General features: G+C 35.1%; 1 protein-coding gene across 2 annotated transcripts; it reads left to right on the top strand.

Annotated features, from left to right (window-relative positions):
• Nucleotides 1-2041: 2041 nt before the first annotated feature.
• Nucleotides 2042-17367, top strand: LOC136325173 (arylacetamide deacetylase-like). 2 transcript variants are annotated; one of them, XM_066259084.1, is made up of 5 exons: nucleotides 2042-2232; nucleotides 5629-5806; nucleotides 8420-8489; nucleotides 9674-9845; nucleotides 15842-17367. In XM_066259084.1, the coding sequence occupies exons 1-5, from the start codon at nucleotides 2095-2097 to the stop codon at nucleotides 16436-16438; spliced, it is 1155 nt and encodes a 384-aa protein (XP_066115181.1). In that variant the 5' UTR covers nucleotides 2042-2094; the 3' UTR covers nucleotides 16439-17367. The 2 variants fall into 2 exon arrangements, with proteins under 2 accessions (XP_066115181.1, XP_066115180.1); XM_066259083.1 differs by having other exon boundaries at nucleotides 2044-2232; nucleotides 5629-5851.
• Nucleotides 17368-18070: the final 703 nt, after the last annotated feature.

Here is an 18070-nt window from a genome sequence, read left to right as displayed (position 1 = left end):
TATATAACAAAATCTTCTCAGCTTTCTTGAATGATTTACTACACCCCAGAATAAATTTGTCTTCCCGAGGAAACTGAGTATGAAAAGGAGTTGATGTAAGAACCTGCTCAGTGTGATTAGAAAAGACAGATATAGGTAGGTAAAGAGAGATGAAAGGCCCAAAAGTTCAGAAATTGTTCAAATAGCATTAAATGGAGACAAGATATGGATTTAACTAGCCCCTATGGATTTCCACTTCTCTTAATTTGCAGAGTGTTAAGAATAATCATCTCAGAGCCAGAAGACCCAAGCTTAAATGAAAGCTTTGGAAATATGTAATGATGTAACCTTGGAAAAGAAAGATATCCTGTCATAATATCAGTTCTCATATCTCACTGTTGATATAAGGACAAAGTGATACAATATATTTTTTTTTATTTATTCATTTTTAGAAAGGACAGAGAGAGGGAGAGAGAGAGACAGAGAGAGAGAGAAGGGGGGAGGAGCTGGAAGCATCAACTCCCATATGTGCCTTGACCAGGCAAGCCCAGGGTTTCGAACCGGCGACCTCAGCATTTCCAGGTCGACGTTTTATCCACTGCGCCACCACAGGTCAGGATACAATATATTTAAAGTGAATGAAGATTAAGCCAGACGATATTTGAAACTTGGCATAATATATATTTACGTGCTCCTTAAGAAAATTCTTATGGCATTTGAGTAACTGAACCCTTAAGTCAGTGGTCCCCAACTCTCTGGCCGTGGACCAGTACCGGTCCGTAGGCCATTCGGTACCAGTCCGCAGAGAAAGAATAAATAACTTACATTATTTCCAGTTTATTTATATTTAAGTCTGAATGATGTTTTATTTTTTTAAAAAATGACCAGATTCCCTCTGTTACATTCATCTATGACTCACTCTTGATGCTTTTCTTGGTCACATGATACATTTATTCGTCCCACCCTAAAGGCCGGTCCGTGAAAATATTTTCTGATATTAAACCAGTCCATGGGCCAAAAAAGGTTGGGGACCACTGCCTTTAGTCACTTAATCCAAACTACATATTTATTGATGCCACCATTTCAAAAGATTGTTTCCAAGTCCTGTGGATTTTAACTATTTCTGTCCAGAATGACACACCTTGACTTCTGTCAGATTCCTTTGGCTGGCACTAGTCCCATAACCTTACTTAACTGCTAGAGAAGGGATCTAAAAATTAGAGGGACACCTGAATAGTTAGTGAAGAATAAATGTCTCTAACACTTCTATTTGCTTTTGTATGATCTTAATCTCAATCAGTTCTTTGTGATTTGAGACTAAATGAAAAACTGGGACAAGTGATGTTTTACATGGTCTTAGCTAAAAAGCCCAGAGCTAAGAGAAGTGAGGTTCCAAAGAGCCTTCAGGGAGGACAGTATTGATCCCATTCTGTACTAATGAATGAGCATGTACGACTTTCTGAACTTTCCGCACTATATTTATTTCTCTCTCACATGATAATACTACTATTAAAGATTAAACAAAATTTTATTGTTTCAGTACACTGCTTGGGGTACAGAGTAAGTGATCAGAAACTGTTAGCTATCTCCATGATTGTTGTGTAGTTTTAATATAATTAGTATTACTTATTGGTATTTATAAATTGTAACAAGGCAATAAAATGTTATAATAATATAAAATATATGTGAGCATATTCATCTTACTTTGTAAAAGCTCCCAATATTTTTAAACTATTTTTCCCCTCCTCACTGAGATTTATTTGAAGCATACACTGGATTTCTTGTATTCCCCTAAGGCCTCATTCTAAAAAAATAGTTAAAACATTCTGCTCTCTGTCATTACACAATAAAATGTTGGTTGCCTAACAACCCAGTAAGGATATCAGACATGACAAAACTTGCAACTGTTAAATGCTGTATGTTCATGGAGGCCTTTGTACATTTACTCTTTATTTCTCTCAACAGCCAATGAAAGCACACACTGAGCAGTAAAGTTTGTGTTCAGGACATTTATGTAACACCTTCTGATAGGGCAAATACTGGGTATGAAAGTCCAGCCTCTGAATATTTCAGTGTATTTGCTGTGGTGCCAAGTGGACAGAGAAGGGAAACATCATGGGAACAAAGACTGTTTTGCTTCTGCTGGTGGGTGTCCTTGGGGCATATTATGTGTATACACCTATTCCAGACAGTTTTGAGGAGCCATGGAGATTCATGTGGATGGCCACACAAATAAAAACAGTAACAAACTTGGTAAGTACAGAACTTTTTTACTGACACAATATTTAACAGTTTAATTAAAAGAAAATACCTGTTTTATTATTTTTAATAATTTGTACGGTCTTGGAAGTTTTGTTTTTTAATGTATGCTGATTTTCAAACCCTTTTTATGTTGTTTTAACTATTCCTTAATGCCAACTACTAACAGAATAAATATGGGCAATGTAGTCAAATAGTTTTGATTTAAATATTAAAGGACAGAATGTGCTGGCTGAGATAAAAAGTCTTGCTGTGAGTTTCACAGCATGAAGCCTGCCAGAATAAACAGAAATGATAGGGTTGAGCAATACTGTGATTAGTTAGAGTATTCTATGTGATAATTTGTATTTGGACATGAAAATAAATTTTTATAGAAATATTTGGAAACTGATCACCAGTAAGGCCAGGGAAACAACACATCAGTGATTTTCAGTAGACAGGTGAGCTGCTGTGGTGACCCAGCACCAGCCTGTCTGGCTGCCTGCCCATCAGGTGACCATGGCTGGCCCTCGAAGACCCACAGTTCTTTTCTAGCAAGGCTAATTACTGTACTGAGAAATAAAACCAGCCATTATCTTCTTTAATCTTTTCTGTAACAAACTTTTGTAGGAAAAAATAAAATAATTGAAGGACAGTTAGCCTGAGTATTAAAATACTTGTTCCTTTTACCACTCTCTTTTGCTTTTTTAAAGGTATTTTACCACTCTCTTCTGGCATTTTATGTAGTTCTGAATAAATGCAATGCATGTCTTATTTTCATTTTCTTATTAGTGATTTCATAATTTTCCATAACTTTGTTAGCACAGATGTTATTGAATTTGGGCCAATTTCATTGGCAGGTGGATTTAAGTCTTAGTTTTTAAAGTTGTTCTGGAACAATTATATATTTCTGAGACCAGGAATATAAAATGTAGATAACAACAGTGCCAACTCTGGCAGATAGATTGCTCAGCAATATCTTGAAAGGACTCTGAAGTTGTATATAAGCTTGGGAGGAAATAACACTGAAGTCAAATAACACTATCAGACTTATCCCAGGTTTGGGATTGTATGCATCTGTGAAAAGTGTTTTTCATCCTTAAACCAGGTTGTACAGTTTCCTAAATTGCATTCGGTCACTTTGAAACTTCTAAGTTGGATCCTATTATTTAAAATATCACTGTACTTTTATCATCTTCTCTTCTCTTATTTCTACATTTTTTCTATCAATTCTTCTGGCCCTGCTTAGTTCTCTTGCTGCCTTGCATTCTCACATCACACTGGTTAGCCTCTAGGAGATGAACATGTTGGAGTCCAATGATCACTTGAGTTATCAAATAATGATACTTTATATGCAAATATCTAACTTGGGTGGAGTCAATAGCATAAACACTGTTTCTCAAATTGGAATTATCAGAAATTCAATTATTAGTTTTTTGGGTTTTTTTTATCTGATGCATTCTTGTATAACTAAGATACAAGAAACATTTATTTTTTCCATACACTGAAGTTTATGAATTCCAGAGCTGGTCAACATTTTTTCTTTATCATTTTACATTTCAATTTTTTTTTTTATCAAAAATTGCTTTTAAGTTTTAGAGTTAGCTGATCTGAGATGGTCCTCCCAGTAAGCTAGTCCACCATATTTCACTGAAAGGAGGATAGTCAAAGCAACTTGATTATTCAATATTGACTGCAGCAACACTTGTCAATAGTTTTATCACAATGGTGACTTTTTAGTCTTTTGTTTTATGCTTATTATACTTCCTAGTAAAATCTAAAAGTTTGTGAAATTATAAACTTTGTTAAAAATTTCATACTTTAGTTGTTTCTTACATGTTACAATTTCTGTTTTCATAACTAAATTCCTGTCTTAATTTGTATAATATAGTACCATTTCCCCATCAGTTAAAAAATATTTAAAACTAAACAGTATCATTCTTTGATGAGAAAATACTTGAATCCAGTGATATATGTTTTGAAAGAGGGCCTCAGATTTTTTGCACTAAACTTTGATTTAAAGCCATAAGACCAATTAAATTGGCATAAATTACTTTTGTGGGGAAAATGTTGACTCCTACTGTGTGTGATAAGTTGTAGAAGTTTTAAATTTATTAGTTAAAATTAAATAAATAAATCTTATGACCTGAATATTATGTTTCTATGTTAACATTTAAAATCAGTAGGGCCGATATTTATGTGATTTTTTTCAAAATTATATTGCTAATTTTTGAGAATGCTTGTGCGAAAATCACACCCAATAGAACCATGAGGAAACATAGCACTGCAGAAATAAAAATGACAGAAAATGGTCCACTGGGAGGTAAACGTTTCTGCCCCTTTTGTAATTTCAGGGAGGAACAGATAGATGCCACCCATCATGCTGGAACATAGCCAGGATGTGAAGCTGTATTTCGGAAAGATGGGGCAGGGGTGACAGCACACAACATGGATAAGATCTAGAACATCCTTGCAGCTGGAATAGCCAGTCTCCCAAAACTTTTCAGGCCGACTAGACATTTGCATTTCACTCCCATCTGCATGAGTTCTACTCTGGTGGCAATTGTAACATGAGAACGGTTGTTTCTTGAAGGTACCTGCTTTTTGTGAGTTTCCCTTCTAAAGTTCTTTTGGAACAGCTGCTGAACAACAGTATGGAGCAGTATTGATTGGATACGTGGATGTCTACAGTTGTAACTTGAGTGTGTTGGGCCATGTAGCTGGCCTGAGGAAATAATACCATTCCCCTAGAACCTGGACCATCAACTACATGATTAAGATTGGAATGTATATCTTTTGATTTTTGTAATCCCAATGTTATAAGTCCTTCATGATTTGCTAACACTCACTTCTAGGGAGCCTATTCATTTCATCTATCCCTGTGTGGACCTGACTTCATAGCTTTACTAAACTACCTGCATTTCTCTGGGTACTTTCTTCTTTGTACTCATAGCAGAGTTCACCTACTGTTTGAAAACTTCTCCTCTGGGTCTCATGTCCAGGCTAGTTTAACTCCCTCATGACCTTTTATCAAAGTCCTTTTTATATGTCTGTGAGACAGACAGTTATGTTGTTTTATCATTGCTTATATGTTTATTTCTCTCACTTGACTCTGAGCTTATTTAGAGAGCTTACGCTGTTTATCTGTGTATGCATAATAGAAAGCATAGAATCTGTCAAGTTGTAATATCTCAAGAATTCTTTAATTATCTTTTTTTGGTCTGAGACAACTATTATGATAAAGATTCTGAATATTCAGTATTTCAGTGTCAATCACATTCATCTGTGATGATGAGACACAGGACCACAGGGAGCAAATATAAATGTATATATATACATTTATATGTTCAAAAACAATTGGCATTTGCTGTTTGTAACTTGGTACATTTTTTTTTCTTTCTATCCTTTTAGGCTGTATTTGCTGAACAATTGGGAATCAGCCATTTCATGGACATTGGAATGTTGTATATGAGTTCTCAAGAAGTCCCACCCACATCTGATGAAAATGTCACTGTAATGGAGACAACGTTCAACAATGTTCTTGTCCGTGTATATATACCAAATCGAAAGTCAGAGGCACTAAGAAGGGGTTTGTTTTATATTCATGGTGGTGGCTGGTGTTTGGGTAGTGCTGGTATGTGCCCTTGTTGCAAATTTTTGCTTTTCATACAGCATGAATTTCATTAAGATTTATTTATAGAGCTGGTAAACAGTATCATGGTAACATTTTGTGGTCTAAAATTTGTTTCTTTAAAATTATCTTAGTTTAAAAACTATTTCAAATTTCTTTCTGAAAGAAAATAATCAATAGTAAAAGCTGTAGCAAATCTCACATAAGAAGAAAAACTGTGTCAAGAACATAGAAATTTATTGTTCAATTTGCTAATTGAAAAAAAATGATGGGATGTTGCAAGAAACCAAAGTGAAGTGAGCAACGTAGTGGATGAGAGATAAGCAAGTGGAGATGGTGATTCTAGTCTGTTAATAAATTTGGGTATGAAGGAAAGATAGGGTTTTAGAGAGAAAAAAAGCACAGAGTTGAGTTAGTGTATTTTATTTTTATTTTATATAGAATTTATATTTAATTTTATTTTATGTATTTTTTATATTTCTGTAAATATATTTAAAATATATGTTATGTAATATGAATTTTTATATCTTATTCATATATATATAAATACATATGTTATATTTATCTGTGGAAGGTCTATAAACAGTTTTATATGTTGAAGAAATGTGGGGAGGGGGCACTTGGAATGGGATGCAGTTTGTCTGACCTACAGAATGTGGGATGGAATTTGACTCTGTACAAAGAGGAAGCATTGCCACCACACATGAGAAGGAATATAACTTTGTTATATTTTCTTTCTCTATTTTTAGAAGAAAAAGAGATATGGATGAGTATTGCTATAGATTAGAAATGTAAATTGAAGCAGTAAATGGTGTGATTCTAACATTTTCTATGAGTTCAGGCAATAAAGTCATCAGCTGACAATAAAGTTATGTTTTTAAGAAATATCTGGCTATGCCATGTGTCAGTTTCCATGAGTTTCTGTTGCCCAAAGCAGTTCATTAAAAATCTTTCCATCAAGGTATCCCTGAAGAGTAGGCATAGGCTTACTAAGGTAAAGAAACTAGATAGGAATCAGTTCTGAAATGAAATATTATTTGCCTAGTGCTTTATTTTTTATATTAAAGAAAAACATAAAAATGTGTGTTCTAATTCAAAATATAAGCATGATCTTTTTTTTTTTTTTTTTTTTCATTTTTCTGAAGCTGGAAACAGGGAGAGACAGACAGACTCCCACATGTGCCCCACCGGGATCCACCCCGCACGCCCACCATGGGGCGACGTTCTGCCCACCAGGGGGCGATGCTCTGCCCATCCTGGGCTCGCCATGTTGCGACCTGAGCCACTCTAGCGCCTGATGCAGAGGCCACAGAGCCATCCCCACTGCCCGGGCCATCTTTGCTCCAATGGAGCCTTGGCTACGGGAGGGGAAGAGAGAGACAGAGAGGAAGGCGCGGCGGAGGGGTGGAGAAGCAAATGGACGCTTCTCCTGTGTGCCCTGGCCGGGAATCGAACCCGGGTTAAGCATGATCTTTTAACAGCAAATGTTAAGTAAAAGTTTAAAACAGTGTGTATTGCACAATTTAAGAATATTCAGCACCCAACTTTGGAAATATCACAAGATAATATCTATGTCTCTTTTTATGGCCCACATGATGTACCATTTGTGACAGCTTTATATCCTGACATTTTCTCCTTAGTACGTTATGATCTCTTCCTCCTCTTGTTACTGGAAAATTCTATTTTATCTTCTTAAAATTTTCTTATGTTCAAAAGATAGTTTGCTATCGTGCTTGCATGATAGCGAACATGCGTGACTCATCCCACTCCATATACATGGCCAAAAACAGCCCAGAAAAAACTTACTCCTGACCTGTAGTGGTGCAGTAGATAAAGTGTCAACCTGGAACACTGAGGTCGATGGTTTGAATCCTGGGTTGTTTGGTCAAGGAACATATGGGAGTTAATGCTTCCTGCTCCTCCCCACCTTCTCTCTCTCTCTCTTTCCCTCTCTCCTCTCTCTAAAATAAATAAAGTCTAAAAAAAGTAAAATAAAATAAAAATAAAGGTTATAAATATCCTTAAAAAAACCACATACCTTACTGTTTTTCTAGGAAATAAGAATACATAGATCAGGTCTAAGCCCTGTCTATTTTCTTTTTACTCTTCCCTAACTTCCTCTGTCAGTCTTTATAAGTCTAATACTATTTCCATACAGCACTTTCTCTACCCCTCTAGTTAGACAACTCATAATAATACATTATTGCTTTCAGTTAATATGCCTGCTCCTCCTTTCTCTCTCCAGTAGACTATGACTTCCTGAAAGTTGGGGAGGTATATTTTTATTTGTTCTTTCAACACCTAACACCTGCTGATTGAAGGAAGCACACATTAACCTTAAAGAGAAAGAAGTTGGCTTAAATTATACAGTGTGAAATGTGAGAAAGGGCAAGAAAGCTGATAATGCAATGTAAAAGGGTCACTGATTAAAACAATTCATGTTTTATACTATGAGGAAATATTTTCCTGGAATATTTTAATGAGGAACAGAGTATAGTCGTGGATTTTTTCCTGAAGGAAACACCTATCAATTCATTTGTCAGTCTCTGATTTTATTTTCTTTTATTTCAGCTTGGTTTAATACTGACATTCTGTCAAGACGAACAGCTAATAGACTTGATGCTGTTGTCATTTCAACCAAGTAAGAGCACTGTTGGTGTGTTTGGGTTTGGGCCAAGTACCTTATATAGTAAGACATTTTCAGCTGTCCTACTCATTCCTTGGTTATTCCAGGTGTGTTTTAAATGAAAATGAGAGGGTGAGAATAGAAAAAGTAAGCTTAACTATGATCAGAAAAGATCCAGAGAGAAAAGAGTTGTATAGTTGAGTCAAGTGGTAATAAAAAATAGAAAGTGAAGAAATTAGAATAAAATTAAGGAATTGAATCTTATTGACAAATGATCTTTGCTGAATTTCTAGCCTACTCTTTTTTTTTAAATTGAATTTATTAGGGTAACATTGGTTATTAAAAGTATACAGATTTCAGATGTACAATTCTATAATATGTCATCTGTATATTGCATTATTTGTTCACCATCCCTAGTTAAGTCTCCCTTCATCACCATCTATCCCCTCCTACCCTCCTTCCTATCATCTCACCTCCTTTTAATTAGAATGAATAAGGAGGAGAGCTTCAGAGTCAGAGAATCAGGTTAAAAGTTTAGTTCTAGAATTAACTGAGTGAATTTGTGCTAGTTAAATTTCATTTTAGCTCTATTTTTCTCATATTGAAACTGGGAGTCATATAATATTTTCTATATCATAGGGTTGTTTTGAGAATTAAGTAACAAATACTTTTAAAGCAATAAGTATAATATATTTAATGGTATAATCCTTCATTAAAAGCAGTTAGCCACTAAATAACATGGGAATACTGGTAAAATCTATTCAAAAATGTGTTCTATATCAATAATAATAAAAAAATAAGCAAAAAATGTAGTAGTGACTGCATGCCAACTTTATCATTAGAGGATAGAATAAAATACTTTGTATGATTTGTTTTATATTTATTGGTTAGTAATAAAGTATAATTATTAAAAAGAAAATAATATTCTAGAAGTTTAGCTAGTTATTATCTGGGATTTATTTTTTTAAGCGTAATCTAAATTTTGCATTTATGCCTTTACTAATGCAAAAATGACATTTATAAAAGTTTTCCCAGCAAGTATTATCATTACAATTAAGTCTGTCTTTGGATTCATTATGATTCAGAATATGTTTGTTAAAAAATGTTTTCCCTTTGATTTTAAGCTTAAAACATGCACACACACACACACATTTTTTATTAAAGATATTAACTTAAAGACATTGTTTTTCTGCCCATAGCTATAGACTAGCACCTAAATATCACTTTCCAATTCAATTTGAAGATGTATATAATTCATTAAAATGGTTTTTACGCCAAGATATTCTTGAAAAATATGGTGTTGATCCTAAAAGAATTGGTATTTCTGGAGACAGTGCTGGAGGGAATTTAGCTGCTGCAGTATCTCAACAGGTATGTCGTTTAGATTTGTTGAATTTTTTAAAATATCCTACACTTAAATATCTTTATTTCAAACATTAAAATATAAATGCAAATGTTATATGAATATATTAGAGATATGTAAAGATCATATAAGAGAACATTAATATACTGAGTGCTTATATATACTATATTAACCTCCTGCCAGATTTTTTAAAATGAAGTGATAAAAATTTTCTAGATCATAATTTATATGGTCAGGTAAGTACCACAGTGTTTTGTTATATCAGAAGATATATTTGTGAAATAAATTAATGACACCAATTGTCCATAACTAGAAAATCAGAAGACTCCAGTATTATTTAGTAGAATATGCTAGCATTTACAAGAAAACTGTTATCAGAATAACAATATTGCCTATTGACAAAAATGTTAGCAGGTTCATAAATGCTATTTACTTGCAAAAGGAACTATAATTTTCAGATAACAATTATTACACTCTTTTCTATGACAATTAGCTAAAACTGGATATCTATTATCTATTCATTTAATGTGGTACAAATTATAATTAGTCTAATTGAGTAAAACTGTTTTTGATACTGCTTCATCTAACCTAAGAAATATATTCAGCACTGATACCTAATGTATTTTCAAATAAATGTCTATAATTTAATAACTGCTTATAATCATAAATACTGCACATATATTTATTGTATAATAAAACAAAACTTGCTGTTATTTTTATATGCTGGCTAACACTGTTTGCCACACACCCTGGAGAGTCCCTGAGACTCCACCCCACCCTGAGACCTTGCCCCAGCCAACTTTTGAGCCTAACCAAGACACTTCCAGTTGCTTTTCCATATAATTGGCTTGTCTTGTTCATGCCGCAGACTTTCCTAAAATCTCTCAAAGGTTCACAAACCCCAAGTAAGCAGTGTCTGGCCTCATTATGCATGCTTCACACCTCTTGCCAAGTGGTCCAAACCCTGGCATTAGTGGCATCTTACCCTCTAGTAGGTACCTCCAAAGCTAGCACAAGCAGTCACGATCTGCAGATCACTTTGTAGCTCATATCAGGTGGCCCTGGATAGGGCACAGACAGAGATTGGGCTTGGCCTGAATGAGATCTACCCTCCTAAGATGTCTCCAGACCTAAATAATAGGTGGTTAGTTTTATACCACATCTAATACCACCAAACCATCTTCATAAATGACACACTCAAAGGGCAAATTCAACAGGCACCTCAACCCTGTTAAAGGGAACCCTGTTTCATGGTGACAGCTCTCACACAATAGCTCCTCTGTTGTTATCGTAAGTAGTCATCATAGTCAATCAACCTAAGAATAAATCCCTGCCAATGATGTGTGCTAACAGCAATCAAGGCTCAACTACAATAAGAGGGTACACACAAGGGACACAGCTGGAGCACCTGGCTGAGGTGACCTGGGTGACTGTGCCACTGGGTGTCACAGAACACCTACTATATAAGACCACTCTACCAAGAAAGACATAGAAGCTCTACTTAATACATAGAACCAAACATAGGGAGAAAGCCAAAATAAAGAGACAAAGAAACATGTCTCAAATCAAAGAATAGAGAAACCTCCAGGAAAAAAAACTAAACAAAATGGAGACAAGCAAATTACCAGATGTAGAGTTCAAAATACGAGTTGTAGGAATGCTCAATAAACTTAGGAGAAGAGGAAATGAAGTCAGAACTTTAACAAAGATATTGGAAACATAAAAATGGAGAAAGAAAACATAAAATATAACCAGTCAGAAATGAAGAATACAATAATGGAAATGAAGACTGCATTACAGAGAATCAATATAGAATTAGATGGAGCAGAGGATCAAGTCAGTGAATTGGAAGACAAAGTAGCAGAAAACACCCAATCATAACAGTAAAATGAAAAAAAAAATTTTAAAAATAAGGATAGTTTAAGGGACCTCTGGGAAAACCTCAAGTTTATTGATGTTGAAAACCTAGTTGAATAAATAAAGACAGAAAACTTTCCTAACTTGGTGCAGAAAATAGACAAGTCCAAGAAATGAAGAGTGTTAAAAAGATAAACCCAAAGAGGTCTACATCAAGACACATCATAATTAATATGGAAAAAAGTAAAGAAATAAAGGGAATCATAAAAGTAACAAGAGCAAAGCAGTTAGTTATCTACAAAGGAGCTCCAATAAGATTGTCAGGTGATTTCTCAACAGAAAGAAGGCACAAAATAGTCAAAATGAATGAAAAGCAAGGACTTACAACCAAGATTATTCTACCCATCAAGACTACAATTTAGAATCAAAGAACAGGAAAAGAGATCTCAGACAAGAAAAAGTTAAAGGGTTGCATCACCACCAAACCAATATTACAAGCAATTTTGAAGAAACTTGTTTAAAAAGAAGATTAAAAAATATGAATATTAAAATGGCAATAACTACATACCTATTAATATTTATTTTAAATGTAAATAGATTAAGTGCTCTATTCAAAACACATAGGATGGCTTTGTGGATAAGAAAACAAGACCCATTCATATGCTGCCTGTAAAAGACAACTTCAGATCAAAAGATACACAAAAAATGAAAATAAAGGGATGGAAAAAATATTTCATGCAAATAACAACAACAAAAAGCTGAGATAGCAATCTTATTTCAGACAAAATAGATTTTAAAACAAAGCCTGGCCCTGGCCAGTTGTCTTAGTGGTAGAGCATTGGCCCAGATTGCAGAAGTCCTGGGTTTGATTCTCAGTCAGGGCACACAGGAGAAGTGACCATCTGTCTCTCCACCCCTCCCCTTCTCCTTTCTTTCTCTCTCTCTTCTCCTCCTGCAGCCATGGCTCAAAAGGTTTGAGTGAGTTGGCCCCAGATGCTGTGGACAGCTCCATGGCCTTGCCTTAGGTGCTAAAATAGCTCAGTTGTTGAGCAATGGAGCAGTGGCCCCAGATGGTCAGAGCATTACCCAGTTAGGAGATTGTTGGGTGGACCCCAGTCAGGGCACATGTGGGAGTCTGTCTCACTGCCTCCCTGCCTCACACTTAATAAAAGAAAAGAAGAAGAAAACAAAGGCTATAACAAAAAACAAAGAAGGACTAAGCAATTCCATTTCTGGGTATTTATCTGAAGAATGCCAAAGTACTAATTCAAAAAGACATATACATCCCTATTCTTATTGCAGCTTATTTACAATGGCCAAGATATGGAAGAAACCTAAGTGTCCATCAATAGATGAATAAATAAAGAAATGTGGTGCACATATACAATAAAATATTACTCAACCATATAAAATAATAAAATCTTGTGCTAAGTGAAATAGGTCAGACAAAGACAAAGGCTATGTGAGTTTATTTATATGTGAAATCTAAAAAGCAAAATAAATTAATAAAAAGGCAGAAACAAATTCATAGATGTTTAGAACATTTTTGATAGTTTCGAAAGGGAAGGGGTTTGGAGGAATGGATGAAAAAGGAGAAAAGAGTAATATATGCAAATTACCAGTTATAAAAACAGTCATGGAGATATAAAATACAGCATGGAGATTATAGGCAATAATATTGCAATAACTATGAATGGTGTCAAGTTGGCACTAGATTGGTTGGACTGATTACTTCTTAGGTTATACAAATGTCTAACCATTATGTTGTACAACAGAAACTAATATTCCATGTCAACTATAATTGAAAATAGTAAAAATAAATAATATGGGAGCCATCATCAATCAATGGCACCTTTTGACTGGAATACTCTCTCTCACTTGACCGGGCAGTGGTGCAGTGGATAGAGCATCGGACTGGTATGCGGAAGACCTAGGTTCAAAACCCCGAGGTCACCAGCTTGAGCACGGGTTCATCTGGTTTGAGCAAAAGCTCACCAGCTTGGACCCAAGGTCGCTGGCTCGAGCAAGGGGTTACTCGGTCGGCTGAAGGTCCACTGTCAAGGCACATATGAGGAAGCAATCAATGAACAACTAAGGTGTCGCAACAAAAAACTGATGATTGATGCTTCTTATCTTTCTCCGTTCCTGTCTGTCTGTCCCTATCTATCACTGTTTCTGACTCTCGACTCTGTAAACAAACAAACAAACAAACATCAAACACTCTCTCTCTTCTAAGACCATCTGCCAAGTTATTATAGTTCCTACTTGGACATCACTGACCTCCATTACCTTCCATGAAGAATACAGCTGGGTAAAGTGTGCCAATAGCATACTGAATAAATCTCTACCTCACTAATCATAATTACTTAACTTCGTTCACACTTGGCTGTAGGCTCTTTCTGTGTATGACATTATTTATCAATATATCTCAGGATTAACAATTATGTATTTAATAAATATTGGATTAATGAATAAAGTCTGCAGGGTCAAAGCTATAAAATTGAATTTACTGGTGAAATATAAACTATTTTTTCTATTTGTTCTTAACTCAATCTAAAACAGCCACCATTAGCCATCTATTTCATTATTACCACACCTCTACAAATGTAAGTAGCAACCTTCATACTAGATATTGAACTAAACGGAATGCAGTAATCTTATCTGAAACAAAACACTAAACTAATTATTTTAATTTAGAAATTATGTAAAACAATCTGGCAATGGACTTTTAAATATTTTACTTACTAGCTGTAATTATTAATTATGCTTTAAATGCAATAAAATAAGCATTGCTGTCATTTGTTTTTGCTGGTGTGTGTGTGTAAAATGTCATATTATATTTATACCAAAGAAAAAATGTCGAAGTGCTCTGCTTTTTTCAACTCTATATAAAGTTTTCAGACATAAAATTCAATGTAGTCATTATATTTTAAGAAGCATCAGAGCACATATAATTTCAATAATCACTGCTTATGATCTATATTCAGTGGACCTCAAATTTTTGATGCATCAAAATCACATGAGAGGCTTGTTACCACAAAAATTGTTGGTTTCTCCCTTCCCAATTAGTGAGTCTGGGCTAATACCTAAAAATTTACATTTCTAACAAATCCTCAGGTGATGCAGGTGCTACCGTTCTGGGGAATCCACTTTAAGAAACTAATCTATGAGAAACAATAGGCCATTCAAACTTGCAGGACCAAGTTAATATATATAAAAACAGCAAAACCGCAATGTTCAATATTACTGATCTCCAAATATATTTAACCATGTACCTTTGAATAAGAAACTTTTAGTACAACTCAAATATATGGATATTAATTTATAGATTAATGCAGTTTTAATGCAGTAGTGTAATGGGAATATTTAAAACACATAAATATTAAAATAAATTAGACTGTTACCCATGATTTATCTGATTAGGTGAGAGTCAAATTAGAATTTCTGGTTACATAATCTTTGCCTTAAATGTTAACACCTGTTGATACACAGTTGTCCCTCACCATATCATGGTTCAATTTTTGCAGTATCACTGTATTACAGATTTTTAAATTGTATATATCTAATTTTGTATCTCAAATTTTTGCTATATCGTGGGATTTTGTGGCATATATATATATTTATATATTTACTATTTTAATTATTTTTCTGGTAAAATAATCATTTTCTAGCCTAAAAAATTAAAAACAATGTAAATATATATATTGAAAAATGTAAAACAATTAATATTTATATAAATAATAAAATAAATATAAGGTCACTACTTCTCAAATTTTCTCCTATCGCGTGGGGTTCTGGAACCTAACCCCCACGATAGATGAGGGACCACTGTATTTATATATGTATATAATTTTTTTACTTAAAAACATCAGTTTGCACTGATTACCAATCTTGATAAGAGTAGATATTTTGCTTTTTAATCACAGTTTAATCTTATTCTCTACCCATGAGGACAATAGTACAAATTATTTTGTTTACATCTATAGTACTTAAGTGTAGATAACAAGTCAAGTATAAGATTGAAAAATGAAAAGTTCTTTAAGATATATTTGTTTCTGATTATCTTTTATCTTGTATCTACTTCATAAATGAAAATATCTATTCTTAATGAAAACTATTTCAACAACTTACTTTACATTATTTTCAGGTCATAAATGACCCAGATGTCAAGATTAAACTCAAGACACAGTCTTTAATTTATCCTGCCCTTCAGACTCTTGATATGAATTTACCATCCTTTCAGGAAAACTCACATTTTCCAACTCTGCCTAAATCACTCATGGTCAGGTTTTGGAGTGAATACTTTACCACAGACAGAACACTTGAAGAGGCCATGTTCTTCAATCAACATGTACCAGAGAAATCAAGTCATCTCTTCCAATTTGTTAATTGGAGTTCTTTGCTCCCAGAAAATTTTAAGAAAGGACATTTTTATAACAGTCCAACTCATGGTAGTTCTGAGCTAGCTAACAAGTATCCAGGGTTTATAGATGTAAGGGCAGCCCCCTTGTTGAGTGATGATAGCAAGTTGCATGGTTTACCCTTGACCTATGTCATCACCTGTCAATACGATGTCTTACGAGATGATGGAATCATGTATGTCAGTCGACTTCAGAATGCGGGAGTCAGGGTGACCCATAACCACATTGAGGATGGATTCCATGGAGCACTTTCTTACTATGGATTTAAAATTGCATATAGAATAGAAGATCAATATCTGAGTTGGCTAAGTAAAAATCTATAGTAAATATTTCAGCAGTGGTTCATAAAAATATAAAAGTCTCAGAATAAGAAATAAATTAGTGAGAATCAAAAAGTTATGTTTAAACTGATGCTTATCATCTGTGACTTTTCTAAGGTCCTCAGAGCCATCATGTTTTTTTGTGTGTAGTTTGCATTCTTTAGGATTTCTTGCTTTTCTAACTCAGTGGATTCTTCTTTACTCCTTATTTTAAGTATTGTTTATTCACTCTGTACTTTAAGAAATATCTACTTTCTTATAGTTTTTATGCTTAAGCAATCATTGGTGTTAATTTTAGTATCCTAGCAAAAATTGGGCTTGCTTTCATTAAGAAGTGGATATGATAGTAATAGTCAAATGACATTAAATTGAAGAAAATACTTTTAAAAAAATTGACACATAATTCATATTATTGCCTACAAAGCTGTTTCAGACTCTAAATCCAAGCCAGTAAAAGCTCTGGCATTCAAGAAGCTAGATGTGTTTGTTGAAAACTCGTTTCTCAATAGTAATACTGCTAGACAATCAAAACCTAATGCTATAATAAATGAGTAGCAATTTGTTTTCTAAAGAAACAGTCATGTTGCTTGACCAGGCAGTGGCTCAGTAAATAGAGCATCAGACTGGGATGTGGAGGACCCAGGTTTGAGACCCTGAGGTCACCACCTTGAGCGCTGGCTCATCTGGTTTGAGCAAAGCTCACCAGCTTGGACCCAAGGTTGCTGGCTTGAGCAAGGGGTCACTCGCTCTGCTGTAACCCCCTGGTTACATATGAGAAATCAATTAATGAACAACAAAGGAACCGCAATGTCTGTCTGTCCCTATATGTCCCTCTCTCTGACTCTCTCTGTCTCTGCCACACACACACACAAAGAAACAGTCATGTTTATTATAAAACATGTATGGAAATAAAATGGATATTAAAAAAAGCATATTGATGACGTCAGAGTAATGGCTGGGTAGGAAGCGATACCGATAAATCTCCCCCAAAACTCAACAAGATCTTCAACCAGAAACAGAAAAACCTATCCTTGGAGCCTCCAGATGTTTCGCAATACACCCAAAGGTATGATCGAGCGAAAAATTGGCTAAATATATAACCAAACCCCGAAGGAAATAGGGAGTAAAAAATGCTCCGCCTTCCTCACTAACGTAAACAGGGCAGCTTTCACTGGAAACTGAGAATATAGAAACTAAGGCAGGCAAAGGGGATGAATAGATCCAGGCCGCGGCACAAACGGCCGAACCAGGCTGTGGCACGGAGATCCAAGCCGAGGAAAAACTGTTCCTGTGACAACCCGGGCAATACAGCTAACACTCGTGCCAAACCCAGACAAAGAAAGCAAGCGGGGCAGCCATTTTACCCAATCTCCTGGTTGGCGAGCGCAGATAGTGGGCGAGAGATTCCTTCCAAAGCCCCAGGAGGGTGCGCCCGTGTTACAACACAGAGAGGCAGAGTCAGAGGCCTTTGTGTGGGATGAAAGTGAAATCTCCGGGCCGCTCCAGTGCCCTGAGAGAGCCGCACACGGTGAGGGAGCGAGAACTAATTCCAACGCTGGAACTTTTCCATGCGGAAGGGGGTTTCACTCAGAGGGTGAGGCCGCTGGTCTGATATCCTGGTCTGCGCGTGCTGAT

This window comes from Saccopteryx bilineata, chromosome 2 (genome assembly GCF_036850765.1).
Source record: "Saccopteryx bilineata isolate mSacBil1 chromosome 2, mSacBil1_pri_phased_curated, whole genome shotgun sequence".
Lineage (NCBI taxonomy): Eukaryota > Metazoa > Chordata > Mammalia > Chiroptera > Emballonuridae > Saccopteryx > Saccopteryx bilineata.
The sequence above is the reverse complement of the archived record's forward strand: the minus strand, read 5'-3'. Positions and strand labels throughout refer to the sequence as shown.

Coding starts and splice junctions, on each gene's coding strand:
- LOC136325173 (XM_066259083.1), top strand. CDS start 2,095: ATGGGAACAAAGACTGTTTTGCTTCTGCTGGTGGGTGTCCTTGGGGCA. Junction 8,490..9,673: donor GCTGTTGTCATTTCAACCAA/GTAAGAGCACTG, acceptor TTCTGCCCATAG/CTATAGACTAGCACCTAAAT. Junction 9,846..15,841: donor CTGCTGCAGTATCTCAACAG/GTATGTCGTTTA, acceptor CATTATTTTCAG/GTCATAAATGACCCAGATGT.